The sequence below is a fragment of the Abramis brama genome (genome assembly GCF_963993115.1).
Source record: "Abramis brama genome assembly, chromosome: 4".
Classification (NCBI taxonomy): Eukaryota; Metazoa; Chordata; class Actinopteri; order Cypriniformes; family Leuciscidae; genus Abramis; species Abramis brama.
The window spans coordinates 46,598,513-46,624,935 of NC_139966.1; the positions used below are offsets into that span (position 1 = coordinate 46,598,513).

Sequence of the window (26,423 nt, forward strand, 5' to 3'; positions counted from 1 at the left end):
TCTTAAGCAGCTTTCTAAGGTATAGTTCGGGGAACACGCCTAGTAATGTCTTTGAAAACACGCCTCTGTTTTCAAAAATAACATTGTGCATACCTGTCAGTTTTCAGAAGTGTTCGTTTGCACGAGCCCGTGTATATATGCCGTCAAGAGCATGCCAAACCTGTAGGTGGCAGTGTAACGAGAAGCTCAAGCCCACGTTAGCCAATCAGAATCCTGAAAATAGCAACAACAGCAACAAATCACTTCCTCTTCCTCTTTTGAACAAGGTCACACTTTCGACGCAGGTGCAAGTTCTGTCACATACTGTGACGTTGGCTGCCTAAAACTCAGTTTTTCTCAGTTTACATGCAAACGTGCAAACAAAGTTTTCCAAAATCTCCACTCTGGCCAGAGTTTTTAGAAAGAATCATTTTCAGAGGCGAATTCTCCGTTTGCGTGTAAATGAAGGGCACAAACAAAGGGAAATGTCTCAGTTTAAAAAAAAAAACATGTACGTGTAAACGGGGCCAAAAGTTATTTTTAAAATTCACGTCGGGTGGCACCATGATTATTTGCAGGCATGGTTAAGTTAAAAGCTGTTATACTGTAGATGTATGCAGCGAAAAATCTGGCTGAATGGATATAAACCAGAAAATAACGGTAATTTTCATGTTGTTTTATCTACGACTCTAGAATTCTGAGGCTAAATAAAGTAGCGTGGTAAGATTACATTTATGAATTTGAAAGAATTAGCGAGAGAGAGAGTGTGTGTGAATTATCTGCATGCGTCTGTAAAGCATCTCTATATGTAACAGTGAAGCTTGTAAGTTTAATAGCAAAAACAGCAAAGTTATCACCTCGTTGCTGACAAATATAATGTAGCTTTCAGTAGTGAAGTTGTTTTGTTAAAAACATTCAAAAGGCAATTTCTATGCTCCTGAGTTCTGAATGTTTCTGTGTGTGTAATTTTTACCTATATATAACGTTTCCACTTCAAAAGCTGAGTTTTAGTACATATAGGCTTGTCTGTGTGACCACCCTGCATATTTGGGTCACAAAAATATTTAATTATTTGTATATATTTTTATTTTGTATTTATATTTGTCTATTTAAATGTATGTACAGTACAGTATATATATATATATATACTATATATACTATATATGTTTTATTTAAATTACTTTATTATAATGAGTTTGCACTGAACAGTTCAGTTGCATTTTCTGAATTCTGAGTGGCAGTTGGGAGTTGAGAGTTGCCATGATGACTGTGGCGCATCCTCAAACAACACAGAGAGGACCACTGGAATAACACACAGTTTTGTCTCTCTCACTCTCATTTATTACTAAAGGGAGTACTACATCTGCTTCATAATACAAAATTAAAAAGCTATCTTTGGCTTGGAATTCCAAGGGGAATCACATATACTTGTTTAGACGTAGGTCAGATGTTCAGATATTGGATATGTATCTGATTTAAAACCACATTTGGAAGTGGCTCAGAACGGATGGTGAAAAATAAGATCTCGTGCGGATTTTTGTGTTTACACATGTGCAACAAATTCCGAACTGTGTCAGATTCGGATACAATTGACCCTTCGCTAAGCCCCGCCCTCCTTAGTTACTGTTGCTACGCCTGTCAAGCTTTTGCGCCTGGCACGTCTATTACAGTATGCACTGGTTTCAGACATTCCTAAGGAGATAATTAGTCATTTTTGGCAAACAGGTGAAAATATGAGAGTGCAATACTGCAGTATGCATTCGAGGGCTATATCCACGACATAATATGCAAACGATTAGAGAATAATTTCATCAAAATTGAAGTTAAAGCATAACGTTAGGTCCCAGCGCAAGCAGCAACCGCCTCATATGCTGACCATTCAAATGGGAAACACAAATTTGAGGAACAGCTATGTGCATGCCCAGCAGGGTAAGTGAAATTTGAAAATATTCTAATATTTATAAAACAAACAGCTTATCCATATGTATTGTGGAATAAACAAGACATTAGCCTGACCACTTTGCAATGATACCATTCTCCCACTTATATTTTTAGCGCGCCAGGCTAACGTTACTGCTCACACGTCGGACTAACTTACTGTTATGAACTGATTAAGTTTGCATACCAACCTTTTCCTTGGAGATCTCCAGCAAGCCCCGTGATGTTCCCTCCTTTTACTAACTACCTTTTACTTTTACTAGAACTAACGGGAGAGTCGCGATCGGATTGGGGTAACGGTTTGGCCGTCGATTAACAAAATGTTGAAATATATTTTTAAGTAACGTTAAGTTATGTCAGTGAGCCTCCGTCTTGCCTTTAATCACACTGCTTGATCCACGAGCTGGACAATAACTTTATTCTAGAGCTGCTATAAAGCCAAAACACTTTACTTTTAATTTCCTATTATCAATGTAAAGCTGCTTTGGAACAATCTACATTGTTAAAAACGCTATAAATGAAGATGACGCCTGGCATTTCTCCCCTTGGGTTTTAGGATTCGGGAAGGGAACAAAATCCACCACCCCGTCCAAACTTTTAGGATACCGGGTATCAGATTTGCACAATCCATACGCACAACGCTTCGGCATGTTTCCCTCGCTCGAAAGCTTGCCAGACCTCCCGCGCCTAGTTATGGTTGCTAAGCCACGATTGGCCTGTGGCGGTTTTCGGGCGTGGCTTCGAGCAAAGGGTCAATTTCAGCAGCCAGAGCATCCAGACTGAGACGCATCTAAAAGAATATGATTGGAATTGCATTTTAAACCACCTCCATATGTGGTGTGAATCAAATTTGAAAAATCTGATTTTATGTGTTTTTTTTGTTTGTTTGTTTGTTTTGCTGTCCAGACTTTCTAAAACCCATCTGAATAAAATCTGGATATGCAAAATATCAGATTTTTGTTGGCAGTCTAAAGATGACCTAAGATGAAAATGGATTCATTTAAAACTAATGTGAAATGTAAAGGAGCTCCCATTTAAATACTGTATTGACAAAAGGTCAATCTCTAAAAATAAAATACAGTGCTCTAAAGAATACCAAAGACCAAGAATATCAAAGTATTCAATATCTATATTAGCTATGAAGATCAGGGTCAGTCTGTCCACTATCTTAATTTGATCCACTGCTGGCTCATGTCTATGTCTGTGAAAAGGGTTCAACAGGTTCATCCAACTGACCAGGGGCAGGACATTCACCCATTCAATGGAACAGTAATATGATACTACTGATCTGTCTGAGGGATTTGAGTATAACTCAGAATCCCAACAAAGCAAATCCCAGCTTCACACAGTCACACAGGTGTCACTGTTCCCAAATGACTGTTACTAGCCAGGGATGAGTGATTTTTTTTCTTTCTTTTTTCAAAAGGGTTGGATCCCTTGTGCTTGCAGGAATCAATAAGCACAGGGCTATTTCTGACTACACGATGGGGCCTGGACACATTCCTGCTTCACAAACTCTGCCCGCTATATCATAGGGGTGTAATTTGAAAAACAGAGGGATGTGTTGTCAGTTGAGGACATTGTTATTCGCTCGCTATCACACTGAGGATGTTATAAGGCACAATCATACATTGGCTGTTCTTAAATGAAAAGTTCATACAAAATTTGTGTGGTCATTTACTCACCCCCACGTTGTTCCAAACCTGTGTGACTTACTTCTGCAGAGTATGGAATTTTGAAGAATGTTGTGCAAAAACCCCCACAAATATCTTATTTTATATTCCGCTGAAAAAAGGAGATGCATGTTGGTTTGGAATGACATGAGGGTGAGTAAATATTACAAATCACATTATGAAATAAATTTGGGTAAATAAAAAATATTTGCCCCCTTTTATTAAATACTTTTTGCAACCTCCTTTTTCCAAGATAACTGCTCTGAGTCTTCTCCTATAATGCCTGATGAATTTGGAGAACACCTGACAAGAGATCACAGACCATTCCTCCATATAGAATCTCTCCAGATCCTTCAGATTCCCAGATCCATGTTGACGCTTCTTCTCTTCAGTTCAGCCCACTCATCTTCTATAGGGTTCAGGTCAGGGAACTGGGATGGCCATTGCAGATGTTTGGTTTTGTGCTCAGTGACCCATTTTTGTTTTGATTTTGATGTTTGTTTTTGGATCACTGTCCTGTTGGAAGATCCAAACATGGTCTGTTATAAGATTTCTAGCACAGGCTGTCAGGTTTTGATTTTTTATCTGTTGGTATTTGATCGAATAGAACCATAGAACTTTTGAAAAGTAACTGACACTACTGGAACTCAAACAGGACGGGTTCTATGGTCAGATGAAACAAAATAATACGCTTTTTTTTGGCAGCAAACACTTATTATTGTCACCGAAATGGACGGGTTAAATAAAAATCTGTGTAAAATGGCTGTGTCTGGATGCAGAAACAATCACACACTCCTGGACATTCTGCTAGATCAGCGATGGCTAGAAAGCTTTACAATGCAACAGATTCTATTATGTAAAAAGACAAGAACAATGTCTTATAAGATGACAGGAAGAAATTGAAAACTCAATGAGTAGACTGCTTTTTTGGGGAGTTCCCTGCTTTTCAAACACTTTGCTGTGTGGCCCTCACTTGGTGAGACTCTCACTGGGGAGCATCAGGGGGCAAAGGGCGATCAGTGGACAGCAGACGTGGCATTATTCTGGCTACTCATCAAGCCTGCTAAATATAACCTCGCTGTGCTATCCTGGGAGGACAGATCTTTTTCTAGTAATCCCTGTGTTGAAACCTGATGCCATGTCAAGGATTGACAGTAGAGGTCTTGGTGTGCAAGGCTGACCCATTTGGGGCGAGGTCATTGCAGATATTGCCTTCAATGGCAATTTCACCTGCACTGCAGTTGAGTACTCACCTCCTTGCAGTGTAGAGCAATAATGCAATGCAGTAAATTAGGAAGGAACTGGGGAGGTTTTGCTTGTAGTGTGTATTCTTGCTTGTAGCTATACCTGTGCATAGACATGACATGCATCACTTTACACATGTTCTAAGCACCCCCTCATCATCCCTCATGACAAACAAAGAGATACCCAAGGTCAGCATGGTGCCTGCTTATCCATATATAGACCATCATTTATTTGAGTGGACTAGGGCTAGGTGATGTTTAACATACCGTACAAAATGATGTATGCAATACATGTTCTGGCATGAACCAGGCATGGTTAATACAGGGTGGACACTGAGATATGAGCTTACAGTATATAATTTTATCTGAGATAATCAAGTATTAAATACAAAAGTTCTAGGCATTCAAAGCGACCTAAGTTTAGACCACCATCTAGTCTTATTTACCTATCACTGGTCATGTTTTTTTGTGGAGTACTGGTTGCTCGTTACTAAACAAATGTTTTTAAATCATCTGCACATCCCTTTCTTTTATCATTTAACATTTATTCCTGAGGCTTTGATGACAAAAGAACAATAGTAAAAATGGGAAAACCTATTATCTGATATAAGTTACAAATAAAATGTGCAATAACTTACAAAATAAAAAAACATTTTCCTTTGCATTCAGATTATGAAGGCATCCACATTATCACCCAGTGCTGTGCCATCTGATCAGACCAAGACAGATAACCCCCTGTAGTAAATTGAACACATGCAAGAGCCAAGCTCATGCACAGATTGATGGCAAGTAGATGTCAGCTTTGGTGTCCCCATTTCTGACAATTGAGTTGTTTAAAATCAGACCTCAAAGGAAAAAGACACCTTTAGAATGTTAACATGAAGGCAAGCAAGACTCTTGACAGGGGACTCAGGACAAATTAGACCACTTGGTCAAACTAGTTTTGTTTTATATAAATGACTACACAGGATATCAGGATTTCAAACAATATATTTGCTCTTTATTGCTTCTAGGTGATATGACAAATGTCAAGTTGAGCTAGCAAGAACAGCCACACTACAGAGCAGTAAGCCGATCCCTTCTTACCCCCACCCCAACACATTTATTCTCCTAGATAGGACTTGTAAGGTGATCCGGGACAGATGCTACATGGATCACGTGCAAAACTTACATCCATCAACAGAATAATGATAACACCCTAAAGTAGCTCAGTGTTCATGGAAAGTCAAGAAAAAGCCTAGAAACCTGAGGCATCAAGTTTTTAATCTATGGCAAACAGGGATTAGAGATAGCAATCCCATGGCATACAGTTCCAAATAATTCAGACATATTAAATAGCATATTAACAATTACATGCCACAGGTACAATGTAGGCATCATTATTTCACATTACCTCATTACTTACACAATATGGTGCATATTTTTGTTTGTAGTGTTTCAAATGATGCATGTTTCCATGACGCATCATTTCCAAAGTCTCCTGGGATCCCAGGACAGTGTTATTCTGTACCTGCTTATAGCCTAGCTAATCAGATTAGCTCAAGACGCAATACCTCACTTTGTTTCTGCAATTACACTGCTAAAAATCGCAGAGGATGAGGACATCTTCTCAGGATCAGGATGTCGTCTAGAGACAGACGTGCTTATTTAATCCAACACTCCAATACTTGAATGTTTCGTTGATATAGAGAAATGGCTTGCTGTGAATAGGGCTAGTGTTTATTAGCATAATTAAAGTTATCTACCATTATTTACTCACCCGCTCATTCACGAGAGAATTAGTGATGAACAAATCATTATTTTGCATCAAATCTTCATAATAAAATGGTTGATCCAGTTCACAAATTCACTATATTCCTTCTGATTTCATACAACAGGTTTGTGTGAGCAACAAGTTGTTTTCACTGATAATCTTCCCCTCCAGTGAGCTGTTAATACCTCTGACCTGATCATTGAGTCAGTGAGAACTGGAACAGTTTGATTTGTGAACTAATCATTCAGAACTGAATCAACTGATTCATTGAAAATAATAATTTGAAAAAACCCCACTTAATTAAGGTTGAATATACTTCACAGATGGTCAAATTACTCTGACAAATCAAATGCCCTTTGAACTTTCACACACTGATACTGTGCGCCAATATACGTGACCTTTCTGTGTTAGTATGACAGTCTTCATTCTGTCACTGTATCTTGGCCTTATACGCTTTGACACAAACATACAATTTACTGCCCTGGTTCTAATTGTGTAATGGAGTCACATTTCTCCAGAGAACGATGGGCTAGTAAAACGATGCCAATAATATCCACACCCTCTAAAAGACAAGCAGCAATGAAAGACATATATTGTATGGGTGAAAAGTATGTGTGCATCTCTAAGTACACTTGAACTGTGCATCCTCATAGGGCTTAAGTGTCCTGATCTATTAGCAGAAATACATCTCACAAAACAAAACTGCAGGTACACTAGTGGTACATGAAGTGCCACAGTGATGCAAACCTGATGGCACTGATACAATCTAATATCTTACTTTTGATTTCAGCCTGCAGGAAATGAACAACAGGTCAAAGCAATGATCTATCAGAGCTGTGGTGCAGTGGATTATTCATATGCTTTTAAGAGCTGTTTGCTCATGGATACTCAGGTTTGAATCCAACCTGGGTCATGTCTGGATGACCATTCGCCCATACTTTCCTGCCACTTTTCCTGCCTAAAAAGGCAATAAATAAATACAAATAAAAACCAAAAGAGAAGTTATATAGTGACTAGAGCAAGATAGTTTTCTGTATCAATTACTTGATGAAGGTTGTTTTGTGTTCGGACGCAGTCGTGGGATTGGCTTAGGACGTGGCAGTCTGGGATGAGTATGTCAGCTCACAGAGGAGGACCTTTCTTGGCAAGCTCATGGTTTGACAGGAAAAGCTTTCATCTCTGTTTGACAGCTGCCTGTTATGAGACCTCAGCCCCCTCCAGTCCAACTATGTTCCCTGAGGGACCTGGGCAAAGACAAACAACGATGAGAGAACCAGTTGCATGAATAACCTGCCCATGCTATGGCCCGAGCGAAGATTTATTGGTGACGAAATTCAAATTTCAAACTCTGCCAATGGCCTAAATAGGACTCATGAGCTACAGCCGAAGAAACTTGAACCAAAGGCTCCATGGTGCGTGCCATCTGCAAATATATCATAAAGTTCACTCCCCTATATAGACGCTGATAGCCAGGCCCAGGAACTAAAGGGCTATTTCAAAAGCTGTTAATTTACACTGACACCTGGGCCTCATCGGCCTCCTGGTGGCAAGCTGTGTGGCTAGTGAAGTCTACATCTTTCAAACACCCCGTGAGCATATTAAGATAGAGAACAGCAACACATTAGCACAAAACAGTACTGATAAACGTCTGTAACAGAAGTGGCGCTTACATGAAGTATAGGGTGCGAAAAAAAATATGCTGTAACATGCCATTATAAACAGACTTGATAGATACTCACGTGAGACAACATGCACACATTATATATTGTAATTTTTATTTATTACTATCCTTGGGAATAACACTGTCACAAAATTATATTTTCATTAACTATGAGACCAATATTTACTGCAGTCTTGTAATGGTACTGTAAAGTTGAGGGAGTTATGAAGCGTGCAGTCAAAACAAGGGAGGAAGTGATGTTGATTGGTGAGTCTCTGAAGAGAGAATTGCAGCACCTAATGGTGGCATTAACATGACAATTAACAGATTTTCCAGAGCTGACATGGAATTCTGCTGTCCTGAAAAGGCGAATAGTTTTTCAGGAAAGTGCTCTAATAGCAGCTCAGAACAACAGGGAATTGAGCCAACAGAATGGGAAGCTTTGGGAGCTGAGGCTGGCCAGGCAGACAGACAGAGAGAGAGAGAGAGAGAGAGAGAGAGAGAAAGAGAGAGAGAGAGAGAGAGAGAGAGAGAGAGAGAGGCAGGTGCAAATGGAGGTTGATGTAGAGGTGAAATAAACAAACAGGGCGGAATGACAGATCAAGCAAGGTGACAAAAAACAGAATGAGAACAAGTATAGGAACTGCAGCACAGATGACCCATTGGTGTCCCCATCTATGACTGGTTTATCCAACCAGTACTTTGTATATCCACACACACAAACATACAAATACACAGCTAAAATGACCACCTATCCATTTTGTCTACCTATTGTTTGAGTCATGTTTGCAGCATTGTTGTCCCCACATTATCCATTATGAAAGAACAAGAGAGTGGAACTGGCATGAAAAGAAGGCCATGTGCCATGCAGCTCTAACAAAAGGGCCCTCACGCGTGTGTGGTTTACTGGCTGAGATCCTTGGGATAACATGCCCATGGATCTGACATGGAAAAGCACAGAGAAGTGGTAAGGACTTGTAAGACATTATGGCTAGTTAATGTGTTTGCTGGATCCTGTGCCTGGCTTGTCTCTGCTGCTGAAACATCTGCAAATGGTTGAATCATTTATTAGACATCTCTAGTTTCAGCATCCACTTCAAAATCCAATAAAGCTCTGCAAACACTCACTTTTGGATGGTGAGTGCATTGCAATGCTCTAATAAATGGCTGTGGATTTTCTCTGCAAAGTCATTAACAGCTGTCTGCAGTGGAAGCTTCCATCAGAGGAATGGGTGTTCTCAGCTAAAAGTAAGACATAATTTTCTGCTTACCAAGCATGACAGATGCTTATAGTTTCTGAGTAAAACAATGCTAATAGCAGAGCTAATCTTTCCTAAAAATATTGACACTATACATATATTTGTCATTTTATTACAACAGATTTTTACATCAGAATTTGTGTCAAATTTAAAATCACTGATCTCAAAAAGTCATATATTTCTTGCCAGTTAAACCTGATTTACAGCCCAGGGTCCCATTAACCTCAGTGCCAAACATATAACCTTGCTAGGGACCCGATGTACCTGATCAAAATGGCATACAGATAGCAGGGCTGAGGCTAAATATAAAGGGGTCATGCAGTGCAGGACCTTTGTACAGAAACAGCTGCTTGCTGTTTGTGTTTGAAGAACAGGTAAGCACTAATTTAATTTCACGTGACTGAGGGGGACAGAATCATTCACATTGGCAGGCCATGTGTTGAAGAATCTGAATCCTGTGATGCCTGCCAGTGAAGAATCTAAACCTCGCTCACAGCGCCCGCCCAAGTCTAGCCCACAGACCTGTTAAGAGAACTGTCACATATATGTTCTGTTTTGGCTTTGTGTTTTTAGTTCTGTTCTTGTTTGCCTGTGTGCCCTGTAATTTGACCAGGTTTCCTAGTGTGTTTGATTAATCATTATGTTCACCTGTGGTTTATTAATTACCTAATTTAGTCTGTGTATATATACTCCCTGTTTTGTTCAGTTCTTTGTCCGGTCTCATGTTACCACTCTGTATCCTTTGGATTATTGAATTAAAAGACAATTTCCTTGTATTTTTCATCTTTGTGCACTTTATATACAGCTACCCCTCATAAGAATTGCACAACGCATTCATACAACAGATATTTTATAAAGTGAACACATAGTAGTCACATCATGTTGAGTATACTTGCAGGCTGGTGTCTCCCACATTCACTGCTTCATACAAGCCCTAAAGCCAATAGATGGCTTATGCTGTGACCTTTCACCTGCCCACATTAATTAATGCTGATTGCATTAGGGATTTATCCGCTGACTAAACTGTTGCTTTGCAACTGCAACAAAGGAAAAGAACCAAAGACTAAACGAGGAGTAAAATAACCAACTACAGACTAAAAGGCTTTTCCAAGGAAGCTCTGATTTTTTTTGTTGGACTGCACATTGACTGAAAAATGTTCCTGGATTACAAAACTAACTTCAATGCATCTTATTTGCATATAACCTTTCTGTGCTACTCAAAACTGGTTTAAGCCAATAAAGCATGCATGATTAAGAATACAACAAAATCATTACATGATTAAATAAAACTGAATCTGTCAGATAAGCACAGAACAAAACAAGTTTAACACAAGTTTAATGGTACCTACATAAAGATAATGTCAAACTGCAGTGACTTCGACTAAAAACATGGTGACTGTGATATTACTTGTTAGTGCAGCGTATAAGAGCCAAAGCGGTACATCTTGTTTGGGACCTAATTACAGAGCTGATGGGAAAACAATATACAATTTACAGTTTGCATTAGAAGGAAAATGTGAAGCTAAACTGCTTGAACATCATCTTCAGCCAGCTGATACAGCACATCTCTATCCATAAAGGATTTGATAGACTTCCAATGATGCTGGAAAGTGCTCATCCACACATTTATAAACCTTTCATCTCCTCTGTTATGATATGGTCGATTGCAAAAAGCTCCCCCTTGTAACCTTTCAATTGACTGCAATGCTAAGCCACGAAGAAAACATTTTGTCAATACAGTGAGATATTTTACATAGTATTAAAATGAAATAGAGCAAGTAATAGAGCTGGAGATCATGGTAATCTAATAATTATAGTTAAAGCAGTGTTTTAACAAATATCCAAATGCTTTAGCATTGTTTTGCCATAATATTTTTAATTATAACCATTGCTTGTATTGCAGTCTAGAACAATAGAGAGACTGCTCAAAGAAACATAGCTATCCCAGCATGCCCAATCACAGGTCAAGATGTATGCACTTGCATGCAGGCACTCTGATCCCCTGATTCAAAGCTGCTCGTCTTCTCTCTCTGGGATTCTGATGGCTGAAAATAGCATGGCTTCAACTCAACTGACTTATCATGGCAGTCTCAGTCTCTCACATTCCTAATATGGTGATGAAGATGGTCTAGGCTGCCAGCTTCTCCATTACTATCAAGAGTTAATTATCCTGTCACCACTTAAGAGTAGTTATTTGTATTGATGGCATCAACACAACTCTGAAAAACACATTTGCAATTGTTAAGTTGCATATTCAGTTAATTTAAGTGTTTGAATTTCATACCTCAAAAAGAAGGTTTTTCAGGCAGTTTTATTAAACATGGCAAAAACAATAACTTATAAATCGTTATATATCACCCAGAATGAAATTGCAATGCTGTATTTCCAAAAATCTTCATTAATACATAAAACCAAAACATTCTTGACCACCAAGTGTAAAGTCCAGGGAAAGCCTAGGATATGCAATGTGGCCCTGTGAACTATGGTTGTGAAAATCATTGTATCTGTGCTGCAAATAATATTCAAACGTATAATTAATTGAATGTATTAAGTATAGAATTTATAAATGCAAGACCTATTTAATTGTTTAGTTTTAAGGATTCTAATGTACAACTAATTTTAAAATATAGCCAATTCAGATCTTTGTACATGGGGGAAAACAGAGCTTAATATTTAACATTTACATAAATACAGAGGAAAAGAGAAACTGCCTTCTTCCACTAAAGGTCTCAGGCCCTCCCCGACCCTCAAATCAGCTGACATCATTGCTGATGACAGTGCCTGCTGAGGAAGATTAGCTGCATTTACTGATCCAATGCCATAAATTAAACAGGACAGTTCAGCAGATAAAAAAATATATAAAAAAAACACACATACATGAGAACCAGTAAAACTCAAAACAGAAATAGGGCTTGCAGACATTAAACCCATGTGGTATGGAAGACCTGGATTGAATGGTAGCTTTTATGGTAGCTTTGTGTGTCCATATCTTATTTCTTGGTGCAAGAAAAACACTGTGTGGTGCATGAAAACACATCAGAAGGTGCAGTATGCGTGTGGTGTTTTGAATGGCACTCTAGAGGTTTATGGTAGAAGAATCCTTTTCCTCCTAGCAACGTTTGGCTTGTAGACACTGATCATTATCATATCATCCAGTTGATGTGAGAACCAAGGGTGGTATCAGATGCTGTCTGACGAGAGGCTTCTAAGGGTGTTCATATTCATGCAGATGTGCTAACTTCAATGGAGAGGAGCTGCACTCCCTCCTGCTCAAAGTTCTGCGAGACCCTCCCACAGAAGCCTCATTTACTCCGCTTCTAAGAAAACCTGCTCCTTGTGGCCCAATAGGGAAAATAACCATTTGGCTGGCAGCATAAACAACATAATAGTTACTTATGTGTGAATGTCCATGGATAAGTGCGCTATCCAGACAAGGCCACAATGTTAGGAAATAGAACATATGTCAAACTGTAATAAGTCATTTGCTGTTCCTTGTGTAACTAAATACGAAACACTGAAAAGTTAAACTTGGTTCCTTAAAGGGATAGTTCACCCAAAACTGACGGGGGTTAATAAAGGCCTTCTGAAGTGAATCGATGCGTTCGTTTACGGCGAAAGAGTAAACTTTGACATGGCGCACAATGTAATGATGAACGCGGAAGCGCAGAGAGCAAAACAAAACACCAGTCATGAATTTTTAAAGAGAAATGTCGGAGGAGCTTAAGTTTGTTGCCCAGCCCTGTTTGTTTGAACCGCGAGAGGCGTCAAGCTTACGCTACTCCTACGTGTTACACTGTTACAAGTGTTGTATGTTTCAAAAATTTCTAACAACATTTTATACACTTAAAACGTATTTACTTTTAAGAAATTTAATGAGGTATGATAAAATGGAGGAGGCAACAGTGATGGATCATTTTCCATCTCTCTGGGGAAATACCTCCAGTACCCTCAGTCTGTAAAATGCATTCCTCTGCATTCCAGTGGTATGACATCACCAGCTCTGTTTGTTTACAGAGGTCTATCACATGGGCATTCTTCCCACACTCGCTTGCCCAGCAAAAACGAAAGAAAGGCCAATAAGCCAAAACAACAGAAAACTGCATTGAGACAGAAAATCCCTTCTGCCTCCTGTCTCTGAGTTATGCTGATGTATTTGACTTTGTTTTATTTCAGTCGTTTAGCTGGCCTGAAATAAACTGGAAGGTTTGCTTTTGTTCAGTCATGTTGTAGTTTTCTCTTGTTCAGCTGTGCTCATATTCTGAAAGCAAGGTTGCCAGCTTTAACCCATTCCTGGACAGCATGAAAGAAAAATATGTTCCTTAATGGCCATACAGAGAAGAGTTTTCAAATCAAAGAAAGCAATACAAAACAGTTTTTTTTTAAACACTGATCTGAAGAACCTATAATGCAACATTAAGCACTTTTTTTGCTGTTCTACACAGCAACGAATTCATTGTTGAACCTAAACCCTTAATTTTACTGTTTTATGTACTCTACAAGGAATATATTCAAGCTATGTAGATATTTTTTCCATTCAAACTATGAAGTAGTTGATTGTTGGCAGTAAAAGGCAAAGTAATATTAACCTTAAATAAACTGAAAGGCTATTAGATGAATGGTATGGTCTTCAAAGCTGTAGATGAATGGCTTAGAAGTTAAGGCAAGACTATTTTAAATTCCTGAGATCATGCACAGACTCAAAAATATGCATGGTTGTTATTATGACGTAGAAGAAGAAAAGGTGTCCTGTGGTTGAAACTGATCAATGCACTAACAGCCCAATCTATCAGCAATGTGAAGAATTTGGAAAGCCTATTAATAGTCTTCCTTTAAACCATAATTGGCAAAGACAGCAACACAACCTCCTGCTAAAGTCTTATAAAAGATCCAGCACACAACAAATTCTCAGTGCTTTCCGAGAATTTTTTTACAGAATCAACACTGAATTCATTAGCACTACAGACGACACATTTAGAGATGCCAAGACTTCCTCCAAAGAAACACATTTATTAAAGTTAGTGAGTGAAGACAGGATTTCTCTGCTTCAGAAAACTACCACAATGCAGAATTGATGACTGGTTGCTGGTATTAACCAAAAGACAAAGGACTTTTCATCAAAGCACATTAAACATATTGGGACATCAGACTATGAGCTGATGAGTCACAGACATTCCAGTGAACATAAAATAGGATAAAGAAGCACCTAGCAGTTCTCTCCACTTGCAATGGACCATTCATTTGCACTATCTATAATACTGCTGGCATCGATTTTGTTTATTGCTTCAGAATAGGACATTAGCGGAAACGCATTGTTAATAGGTGGTCTTACCACTTATAAGTGAGAGTTCCTGAATTTCCTGTAAATAATAAATGCACCCATGCACACAATGTCCGAATCTCTTAAATGTACAACATTCTGCTGCTCATTAGTGATTTTGTATTGCCTGTTACCGGTAAAACAACTTTGATTATAGTCCCTCAATATTTGAACCATTTATTAATAGCACACACATGGAGTGTTTGCATGGTTGTTGCATGGACGACATCTCTCTCTGCCCCTGAAGGAAGTTCCCTTAAGGAAAACCACAGTCGTGCACACAGCATTCTGCATTAATACATGATAAAGATGGCAAAGGCTCACTACACAGTCCTGGGATATTTCTGTATTACTGTAGGTTTATCAATAATGCTGACGTGCAGAAGTTCTTCTCCCCCAGTCTTATTAGCCATTGCTATTAATAAAAAATGGATGAATATTATTATATTGAACTATCAAGCTCAAATGTTGCCTGGAGATCATTGCAAAATTCCCTTAATTTGTAAACTATGTACCTGAGTGTGAACTACTGGTTGCCCAGATCCTTTTACAGCCCTTTCAACAGATCTTCTTTTGACAACAAGCCAAAATTATGTGCAGTATTGCCAACTATTTTCAGTGGAAATAGCTAAAGCCTGCTTTAGTTGCTAAATGTCGCTAGATGACATAATGAGCCAATTGTCAGCACTTTACACATCTTCTCTCCTAATCTGTACTCACATACTTTATTTTAATATATTCAATACATAGCCAAATATCCAATAAAGCTGTTCTCATTTACTTTTTTCTGTCAGACAACAGAAAGAGTATTATATTATGACTGACTACATGTTAACCAGCAGTCCAAAAAGTCGCTAGATTTGTCTCTAAAGCAGTCTGAAAAGTCACTAAATTGGCATCATTTGTGTATCTTTTTCTATGGCAAAGCAGGTGACTTGATTGGACTACCTGACTCCATCTTGGCTATGTCACTTTGTAAAGAAAAACTATGCACCTATAGACTGAACATGTAATACGCATGCGGATGACGTCACAGCTTTCACAAATTTGCGTTTTTGTAGTTTACACGAAGACAATAACATTACCATTTTCAAAACGTTCCTTTTTTTAGGCCTTCAAAACACTGTTGTTGTGTAAATGAATGGCCAAAACTTTTCAGTTTTTAGTTGAAAACGGTGTCGTATAAACAGACCGTAGTTAGCTTAGCTTTTAGTTTCTTCATATTGCTTAAAGATGTCACCACAAACCACATTTTGTAAAGATTGACATTAAAACTTTTATTATTAATATATTCCAGCCACACAATAAAATTTAACAAATGATCACTAGAAAAAACCTCTTCTTCCATCAGCTGTACAATACAGTATCATTAAACTGGCCGCCAACATTAAACCCCCACTACAGCAATATATGTAGTGTTTTCAGCAGCATTTCACAAAATGAAAACATTATACATATGTACACATCCACATCGAATTCTCAACAAATTCACATATGTACAGTACATTTCTGTGGCTGAATATAAACATTGCCAACTTTGTTCCTCTGTTAAAGATTTGTTTTTAAAAAACGAAGCTGACAGTGGGTAGCTAGATTCAAGAGTTAGGGCATACATTTAAAAACTGTAAAAAGCATATCCTTTTAAAATGTAACTTTCAGACATGTGGTTTGATTTTCCCCAACAATGCTACCACTGTATTGCACACTAGGATGACAACTTACTCACTGGATTTCATGGGGTTGCAGTTTTTACTGCTCAAAAGATACATCCAGCCATGTCAAGTAACAAGAGATTTGGAGGTATGCTACATCTGTCAGACATTTTAACAGGTGATGTGACTGTCTAATAGAGCTCAAGCATCCTTCCCTCTCCACAGAAGATTATCATTCTCAAGACATACTCTTGAGTGGACTCTTGATCAGGTAAAGAGAGAAAATCTGGCTTCATTTCCCACATAGCCACTAACACAGAAAGGAATGCACTTTGGTATGTACCAAATGCCCTGGATTCGTAAAGTACAAGTATATCACAACAGTCTGAGGTAAAATATTAAAATGTGTTCTCATTTCTATTGAAATAAAATCAACCAAATGTATCACCTTGAATACTTGTGATGTTAAGACAACATGAATGCAGTGGTGAAGACACTTGTTTTATGTCAGTGATGGTTGTCTCTTACTGACATCCCTGGTGGAAAAGGGCCCTAAAGTTATTTGTTTACTCCTCAAATCATAGTAGAAAAAAGACTGAGTGTCTGAACTGCATGTACAACCTCTACTGTGCGGCCAGTTGTTCCCAAGTCCCATTTAACGAGGTTTGGGAAGTAGCCAATCTTTGGGCAATGCTCAAACATGTGCAAGAGAATCACCATGAGTCTTTCAAAGTAAATGGAAGGGAGAAATGTTGTTTGAAAAAAAAATGAATGGCATTGATAACCAAAGGCACATTGTATTAAACCTAAGGGCACAATTATTCCACACTGCTGTCAATTCACAGAACAATAAAAACAGTGTAAAGTACATTGTGAAATGCCTGCTGATGTTGGCAGGTAACGTCTGCATTTGTAAAGCACTATGGGTGTCCAAAAGGGCCTTAGCCCCTGTGCAGTGTGCAGTAGGCCTGGTGGGCACTGTGCCAGCCTCTAGTGGGGGAGGAGGAGGGATCAACATGAGCATTACAGCTTTGCTGGTCTCCCTGACAGCCCATAGTTTGACCTCCTTCCACACCCCCAATCCATGACTGGGTGAAATTAAGCAGGACTACCCCCTGCTAGAGTAGGATTTCAATGTAGTGGCAGATATATTTTTTGTGCATTGCACCGTAAATCAATCCATTGATATACAAGCCACCTCCACTGGTTCCACCTATATTAGCTCTTCATTGACACAATAAAATGAAATAAATAAGTTAAACTTGCTAAGCTTTTACACCCATGTCAGTCAAATTATTCTTTCTATGTCACAAATGCTACAAAAATGGCCAGTCTTTGTCAAATCCAACTGTTTTGGATTTGGGGGGAAAGTGTTATTAATAACTTATTTGTAACATTATTTTTTAAAAAGGGAACAACCTTTAAGAATTTTAACTCTGGCCTCATATTAGCAAGTCCACACAATGATTATGTAACAATTTGAGGATATGCAATGTTGCCATCTGTATTGTCTTTGTGGTTATAGATTTGTTTCGAGACTTGAATCGTGACATACTCCGCCATAACCTTGTCCATCTAAAATATGTATCATGCATGATTACTTGCTTGCATTAAAGTAAATGCAATGTTCTGCTTTCCTATTCTTAAATTCTTAGTCCTAATCACAGCAAAAAAAGCATTCATTTTAGAGACAAGACCAAAAAAAAGAACATTCTTGACCCTAATCTGCAAACTAAGTCTTCACTCAACTGAATACACAACACTGTTTTGTTCCATAAGCTTTACGTTTCAAGATATAAAAATCATCATAAATAAAAAAGGTAAAGCACCAAAGTTTTTTTTTTCCTTCCAGGACAGTACACTGTCAAAAGCAACTCTTCCAGCGAATAGCTTATAATTACATGAGTGTCAAGTACTGAGTATCATCTCCATTTAGCCGCCTAAATTCCTTTAAACTTGCCATCAATCTAGACACTCTCTTTTTTCCTCATTTAATGTCTTTAAGGAATGTCAAGAGATTTATAGGCACATACCAAGTCTATCATGTAAACATTGATTCCTTTTGCTACCTCATTACAGTCTGCAACATCCACTCTCCATTGTACCTGTTTCTCTTACATAGTCTCTTAGAGTGTTTTATAAAATTATCTTGTCTTGATATTGACAGCATTAGGCTGCAATGCAACAGGTCTCAGATCGAATAGCTTTTAGTAAATGCATTTTTAACCTTCAACTCACTATATTTATCTGACAGGATCTGAGGGTAGTGATTAAATTTTCAGAAGCACATAAAAACAATGAACCATTACTTCATTGTGGGAAGGCCGTTTACTTTTTTATGCTACAATATGTAGGTGTCAAACCAAAGTGGGACTTTTTTGTTATTATAGACCAGATTGTAGAACCAGACTGCTCCTTCAAAGCAGCATTCAGCAAAGTCCTGAGATAAAAACTTTAAAGTGTTGTTCCCTCTTTCTTGGCCATTTGAGCTTTCCTAGAACAAATCCAACTAAAGGTGCTACGAAGCAGTTCATTAATGGTGTATATGCATTAATGACTCTCATTCCTAAAAAAACCCACGCTTCTGAATGCTCAGCTTTCCAATATCAATAACAATTTCCAATATCATCATTTAAAAGAAAAAAAGGTAGTGTTCAGCTGACTAATTTTGGCAACACTGTCCTTTGTTGTATATTCCCATTGGCATCAGTCATTTGTGCCATGTTAGTCCTTAACTTTGTGGCTGAGCCAGAGGGGGGAGGTAATTTGGAGATTGAAGTTATAGCACCAGTACCCTCAGTGATCCGCTTTACGGTGGTTTTCTCCCCAGTGGGAGGCTTTGGCAAGCGTCTTCTGAGCCATGGGTGGCGGAGGGCCTGACTAGGGGTCATACGCAAGGATGGGTCCCACTCTAGACACTGTTTTAGAAAGTCCAAGAAGAGGGGGTCATCACAGCCTTTGAGTGCTGTCACCCAGTCCCTGCTGCCTGGTGGACCTCTGAGTTTGCCCCTACGTGACCTTCCCCCATTCAACCCCACTGAGCCATCAGGTAAGGTTGTGACTGTGCAATAACGGGGATATCCCTTCGAACTGATAAAATTTTTTGCTCTCTTGGATGAATCCAGTAGCTTCTGGGAGGGCATACCCAACAGCTCTATGACACATGCTAGTTGGTCCCCTTCATCTTCTCCAGGCAAGAGAGGGTACCCTGTAAGTAATTCCGCTAAGATACAACCTAAGCTCCACATATCAATTGGCATCCCATATCGAGCACCCAGAATGACCTCTGGGGCCCTGTAGAAGCGTGACTGGATGTAAGTGTAGACCCGTTGATGCTCATAACAGCTTGAGCCGAAGTCGATGACTTTTATCCCACTGCGCCCCTGCTGCTTCAGAAGGATATTCTCAGGTTTGAGGTCGCAGTGAATAATTCTGTTCTTGTGCAGGGAGTCCAGACACTGTAAGATGGAGTGTGCAAACTTGCGCACTAGTGGCAAACTAAAGCCCTGAAACTTGTTTTTCTTGATGAGCTCATAGAGGTTCATGCTGAGCAACTCAAACGTCATGCAGATATGGTTGCGGAATGTAAAGTTCTCCAGCATGTGGATGACATTCATGGTGGAGTCCTTATCCTGCTTGCGCAAATGTTCCAGAATGCGAATTTCCTCAGCTGCTTGGCGATGGAATCGCTTTTCGTTACGCACCATTTTCAGGGCCACCTGCTGGTGGTTCTTGTGGTCATAGGCCTTCACCACCTGGCCAAAACTGCCTTTACCAATAACCTTTAGTACCTCATATCTATATGATATATGGTCATGGGGCACATGAATGTAGGAGCCCTGATCATCGTCATAACCTCCATTGTTAGACCCTCCAACTACACCTTGTCTTTTCTTCGCATTTGGACCTATAAAATAGACCTCAGGGTAGCTGAAGATTTCTTGGTGTTCAAACACTGAAAGCTTTGACATGTACTGTTTCATGGCCTGCTCAGGAGTCAAAGGTGCTGGCTTAGGTTTGCTTTCAGTTGATTTGATGGAAGTTGAGCTGCCTTGTCGACACTGGCTGCTTTCTTGCTGCTTCTCCGGCATGGCCAGACCTGCTCTACCTACGGGTGTCAACCCGTTGGGTTGTGCAGTCAACACTGTCCGTTTGTTGCTGTTCTCCTCAAACAGCTGTTGGACGTGGATCTGCTGGTGATTCCCGACGTGCAGATGGTCAGTCATTGTGTGCTTATTGCCTCCAGCCTGGATAAGGTAAAAAAACAAAAGCAAGAGGCATTATTTCAGGATTGTTTCCCAAATAAATGAAGGACACACGGCTGATAATATATACACATTTAGATTTGACATAAAAGAGGCAGCCATATAATGGCTTGAATATCCAAGCCATTCCAACCCTGTCAATCCTGGCAGAAGTTTTTCCATGATTCTCTACAACAGGCTCGAAAAAATTTCATTCCATGTTTAATTGCATGCATTATTAATTAACTCCTTGTCTATTGTTGGTGGATCAATAGAAATGAAGCTTCCTATACTAAAGACCAGAGATCAGGACATAATCCATAGAGGGAAAATAACAGCTTGATTGACAAAAATTGCAGAATAAAAACAGACTGGGCACTTATGTGTATCCCTTGTTATGCACTGACTTCCGACACTACAGGTCCTGCTGGTTTGTATAATTTAATTCAGTATGTTAAATAACTGATCTAAGAGATTTGGTGTCCAATGCGTGTAGTGTAATTTCTCAACCTTTCCATTTAAATGCTATTTGATGTTAGACAATACGTTGTTTTTAGCACGTGGAATTCAGCTATGGGAGACTTTTTTTGTCGTTTATTTAAGCTCATTAAACATGAATTTCCTGCTTTCCTGAATCTCCTGCCCTGCAAGATGCTTACTTCCTTGATAATGTGATTACCTCTGAATCTTGTTTTTACAAGGACATCCTGTTGCTTCAGTCAGATGTTTGCAGCAACCTTCTCATTTTATACAAAACAAACTCTTACACATTTGAACATTACTCCCCTTGACATAACTGTTGTCCTGTTATTTCAGCCAGGTAGTTTTAATGGATTAGCGTTTATTTTTGTGTTTTGAATGATACTCATGATCCACTTAACTGTGCTTTATTGTCTAATCTCAGCCTTTCCGTATTCACATGCAGAGAGAGTGATAAGTGTAAAAGCATATCAGGGCATTGCAAGACTTCTGATATTTACATATCCTTTTTATCTCAACCTATCTCCAATACCCAGATGGCAAGTACTGATGTTTTTACACCTCTGACTGAAGATAAAAAAAAAAAATACCCAGCTTGAACTCTAAATCCAAAGGCTCTGATGCAATCTCCTCTAAAACCACTCAAAATACAGACATATTTTTTGCTTTGGCCCTGTCTCACACAAAACTAAAACAGTGACAATGATGTCCTGTTTAATGACAGGCTTCTAGTTAAGAAAACGGCATCATTCAAATATAAATATAAATGTAACCAATATCCAATCTTAAATCAGTAAACCAATATTTAGTGTCACAAAATAAATCGCACACTGTTTTAAATAAGCTTATGATATTAAGCATAGATTTAAGTATTAGCTAAGGCAGGACATTCTTGATAATTTACCAGCCATCATAAAGAGTATATAGCCTAGTTTCTACAGGAAAAATGTATCACACTGACTGACTATTGAGCTCATGCATCATACACAAGAGATTAATAAGATTTAAAATTAGCCTCTGGAACTAAAAATTGATCTGAATTAAGCTTCAATTTCAACCTTTTGTTGTACTTGGTCGCCCTGCTGGGTAATTCAGACAGGATCTGAACAGGTGGGGGGTCGTAGAAAATGCATGCTTGCTGGCAGCTGTAGAGGACACAACTGGAGCCGAACAAAAGACACATTTGGTCTGGGAAATGTAGTGAGCATGGCAATCATTCTAATGCTCACTACTCTGCAAAATACATATATGGCTTAAGAGGAGTGCTAAAAGGCTGTGATTCAACTGCCCTTAATGGTGTTAATTTACCTAAAAGGTATGAGACTCAAATCTAACTGGACAGATATTTCAACATACAGAAAAATAAAGACAGAATAAGTATTGCCGTCCTTGTAATTACTATAAAACTTGAAAACTAGAATGTCGTCTTACATGAGTGTCTGGCCGATCTAAAACTTTCGGCATATAATTGGAAGCAACCTTCTTATTAGCTTCAAAGCCAAAATCAACACAGAGTGTGTCCCTAAATGTCCTACTAATTGCCATACATAACTTGACTGTGAATTTGACATTTGAAAAGCACATCAGAAATTATTTTTAAGATCTTATATGTATATGTATACACAATCAGCTCTAATTTGTTGATGTAATCTGTTACATAACTAAGTAGGAATGAGCCCAACGTACTGCCCTTAGAAATCATTACTGTTATTACTGTTAACTTAAGCATCATCAAATCATAGCTCATCATGACACCTAATCACCATGCAAGTAATAAGCGAGAGCGAGATGGAAGTTATAATTCCCAATAAGCTTATTATGTTATAATTATAATTGGAACTGTAGAAACCTGAAAAAGTTCTCATTCAATCATTATGCATATTTTTATTTTATTTATTAGTAAGACATAAGACATGTTGACATTAATAAATTTCCATCATAGCTTAGCAATTATATACGTTGATTGACGAGCTAGATTTACAAATACAATGCTGAGATTTGATTTATTACATGTTGCAGGAATTCTGTTTTGTAAGACTATGCACACGTACAAATGTGCCTACCATGCGAGTCTGTGTCTATATTTACCCCTAATAGAATGACAGCTAAATAAAGAACTCACAGCTACTTAGTCATAAATGGCATTGATCCAATTATTTTATTTAATTCAGTGATGTCAAATACATTTACATAAACTGCAATTCTTTAAACATTACTAATAAACTAATTACTGAGCAGCATTTCATTGTCGTGCATTGCATGTGTTTTAGCAAACTGACGAATTTTTCGCTAAAACATCATGTTTTTTAGTCCTACATCATGCCGTGAAGGCTGAATGGATTAAGATTTTGGATATATAGCTTTACATAAGGAAATACACTAGATGACAGATTTCAGCGGTGCCTGTTGGCGTCACACTGATGGCCTGAGAATTTCCCATCCCCCACCAATGCCAACATCTCCACACAATACATCAACCAATGACTCTAAGAGAGCCACTGACCATTACTACTGTTCATATCTGAATATTTTTTCACCGTTTAAACTTATATTCCATGCCTTTCTTCAAAATTAATTTATCAAAACATGGGTTTAAAACTTGCACTTTGGTTTGCAACATCTTTAAACTACTGTAAGAGTCTTCTTGCTACTGTCTCTTAAAAATGCATACCTTCCAAATACAGTGCACTGTCTAATCATTACATTGTAATTCTGTATCCATATAAGACTCAGAGAAGACCCTTTTTGTCATGCATTGCTAATGTAACAACTCACAAAATTGACATACAATCTGATTATTTTGTACTCCACTAGCTGCATTCACAAAGTCACTTACTGTACAAGCAATGATGTGCATAAAAAAATACTCCAGTAACAGGTTTGCATTCTGTATGAATCATGGACTCTTAAATAACAAATGCTATAAAAAAAAGGGGTTTTCAAACTGGGGTTTGGGAGGCCCTCGGAAGGCCGCAAGAGAGCACCCTATAGGGGGATCCGCAGAAAATTTTAAAGAGAAAGAGAGAAAAAAATATTTTAATACATTTATTTTTTAGGGTTGTCAAAGCTAATGTGTTAACTGTAACCTTTTTCTCGCTCAGTGTAATTTGTAAGGAACTATTCTTTGTAAAACTGTAGTGAAACATGTATTGTAAAAAGCACTAAATCAATTCAAATCTGACTGAAAATGGTTTCTTCAGGTACATTTACCTCTAATATTAATCTAAAAGTGTAGAAAATACACACAGTAAACTAATACAAAGTAAATATTTTAATAATTAACATTGGATTTAGTTCATTTTACAATATAAACACCAATTATTTACTTAACTTTGAAAATATTATAATGTCATCTTTCTACATAAAGATAAATAGCAGGCTTTATTGTAGGAAGGAAATTATCATGTGGTAGCATATTTGCCATTAATAATTTTGAAAACCCTTGGTTCCTTAAACCATGCACTAGCCACAATATATGCTAACATTATAGCAAAACTCAGATTATGAGAACAAAGGAGGACTCAGGAGGCATGCATAGTGGAAAGTGCAAGCAAGAAGGTTAATTTTACCGTGAGAGAGTTGCTGTTCCTGAGTGGTGGTAGTGTGACGGGTGATGTGGCTTCAGTCCCTGCTACAGCCCGGGGACCCCCGATGCCCAGTCCGGGGGAAGACTGTAGCTGGCAAATCTCACCCCCTTTGCCTGTAGAAATTAGCAAACATGTATTCGAAAAAATATATATGTTCAAACAATTGCTTTAACCTGACAGTATTTTTAAAAGGCAAAAGAGATCATAAAGGCTAATGTTAGTTAGTCCAGAAAACGAAAACTGTAACGTTAGCCCGGTTAACGTTACATAGCCTATCGATTCATCAGATGTATTAAATCAATTAAGAAATTTAAAGTGAACCAGAATATTTACACCATTTTAACAAACGAAAACCTTTTATAAACCCCCAATAAATCTAAAAGCCTTTAATCCAAAGCGCTTGGTTTCTAAATATAGTCACTATAGCAACAGGAACAATTTACTGAATGCAAAAACAGCCGTTTTTTTAATGGTGTTTCCGGGGATTATAGCTACTGTACTCAACCCTATAGTCACCACGAGCAATGAAACGAAACGCTGCGAGCCTTACAAGCGTTATGGAGCATTTAAATCGGATAAATAATCCATCTCCAAAATCCAATCCGGAGAATTAACGTGCCCGGCGTCGCCCTCTTAGATCCGGGAATTGGGTTCCTTACCAGTCGGGTAGACAGCAGTAGCAGCAGCGGCAGCGCAGGGTTTCTTGGTTAACATGGCCGCTGGAGAATCACACACACACGCAGAAAAGCCACTTCTGAGTCTCTCCCCTCCTCCCTGTGATCACCCACTCTGACTGCTGCTACTCCAATCAGATACATCCAGACCTGAGCAAGCCAACTCTAGGGGCTGCTTCCTCAAACGCTAACCGAATTCGCGTTATCATCGCTTGGAAACGTGCAAAACAAACAAAGACGCACGCATTGCTCTCTACAGCTTCGCACTTTTGGGCCTAGGAAATTCTGCGCAGACCGTGGCATTCTCTCACACACATACAGTAAGAGTAACTAGGAATATACTTTAAACCGGTTTAGGGTGTTGTCTGGACTTATCTATCACTCTCGTTCGCCTCCACCTTCTTTTCTCTCCCCTCCCCGTGCGGCAAGCCGTATTTACATTTATTGGCTATATGAGTAGTATTAAAGGACAAATCCAGTGAAAAATGAACCTAGGGGTAATTAACACATGGTTACCGAGTCGATCGTTCCCTGCGATGCGTTTTCATGAAAATCGAATGTATAGAGTTTTATCTTTAAAAACAGATTAGCTCATAACAGTAGTATATGGGGCACAGAGTAAGTAAAAATAAATCGCTAGTTAATACCACTAACAAGGCTCAAAATAGCCTCACACTAACACGGTAACATAATGAGGGTCCTTACATACAAACCGAAGCATTGAGAACTTTGTAAGTGTACAGACAGTTTAATAAGAAGATACTTTATAAAGACAGTACATTACGCGTTGACATTCAGGATCCATCTTGGAAAACAGTCTCGACTAATCGAGTCACGAACGCCGTCGATAGGATAGCTGGTCGATAGGAATTACGTTTGTGAAATCTAATGTAGCACGGCGTTCGTGGCTCAATTAGTCGAGACTGTTTTCCAAGATGGATCCTGCATGTCAACGCGTAATGT

General features: G+C 38.6%; 1 protein-coding gene across 2 annotated transcripts; it reads right to left on the reverse strand.

Annotated features, from left to right (window-relative positions):
* Window positions 1-16,085: 16,085 nt before the first annotated feature.
* Window positions 16,086-25,856, reverse strand: dyrk2 (dual-specificity tyrosine-(Y)-phosphorylation regulated kinase 2). 2 transcript variants are annotated; one of them, XM_084111486.1, is made up of 3 exons: window positions 25,446-25,856; window positions 24,769-24,899; window positions 16,086-20,722 (listed from the first exon to the last, which is right to left on the reverse strand). In XM_084111486.1, exons 1-3 carry the CDS (start codon window positions 25,498-25,500, stop codon window positions 19,130-19,132), a joined length of 1,779 nt encoding a protein of 592 aa, XP_083967612.1. In that variant the 5' UTR covers window positions 25,501-25,856; the 3' UTR covers window positions 16,086-19,129. The 2 variants fall into 2 exon arrangements, with proteins under 2 accessions (XP_083967612.1, XP_083967613.1); XM_084111487.1 differs by having other exon boundaries at window positions 25,337-25,515.
* Window positions 25,857-26,423: the final 567 nt, after the last annotated feature.

Excerpts from the sequence above, each read along its gene's own strand:
- dyrk2 (XM_084111486.1), bottom strand. The coding sequence starts at position 25,500 with ATGTTAACCAAGAAACCCTGCGCTGCCGCTGCTGCTACTGCTGTCTAC. Across the intron at positions 24,900-25,445 it reads TACTGCTGTCTACCCGACTG|GCAAAGGGGGTGAGATTTGC; the intron begins GTAAGGAACCCA and ends TAATTTCTACAG. Across the intron at positions 20,723-24,768 it reads GGAACAGCAACTCTCTCACG|GCTGGAGGCAATAAGCACAC; the intron begins GTAAAATTAACC and ends TACCTTATCCAG.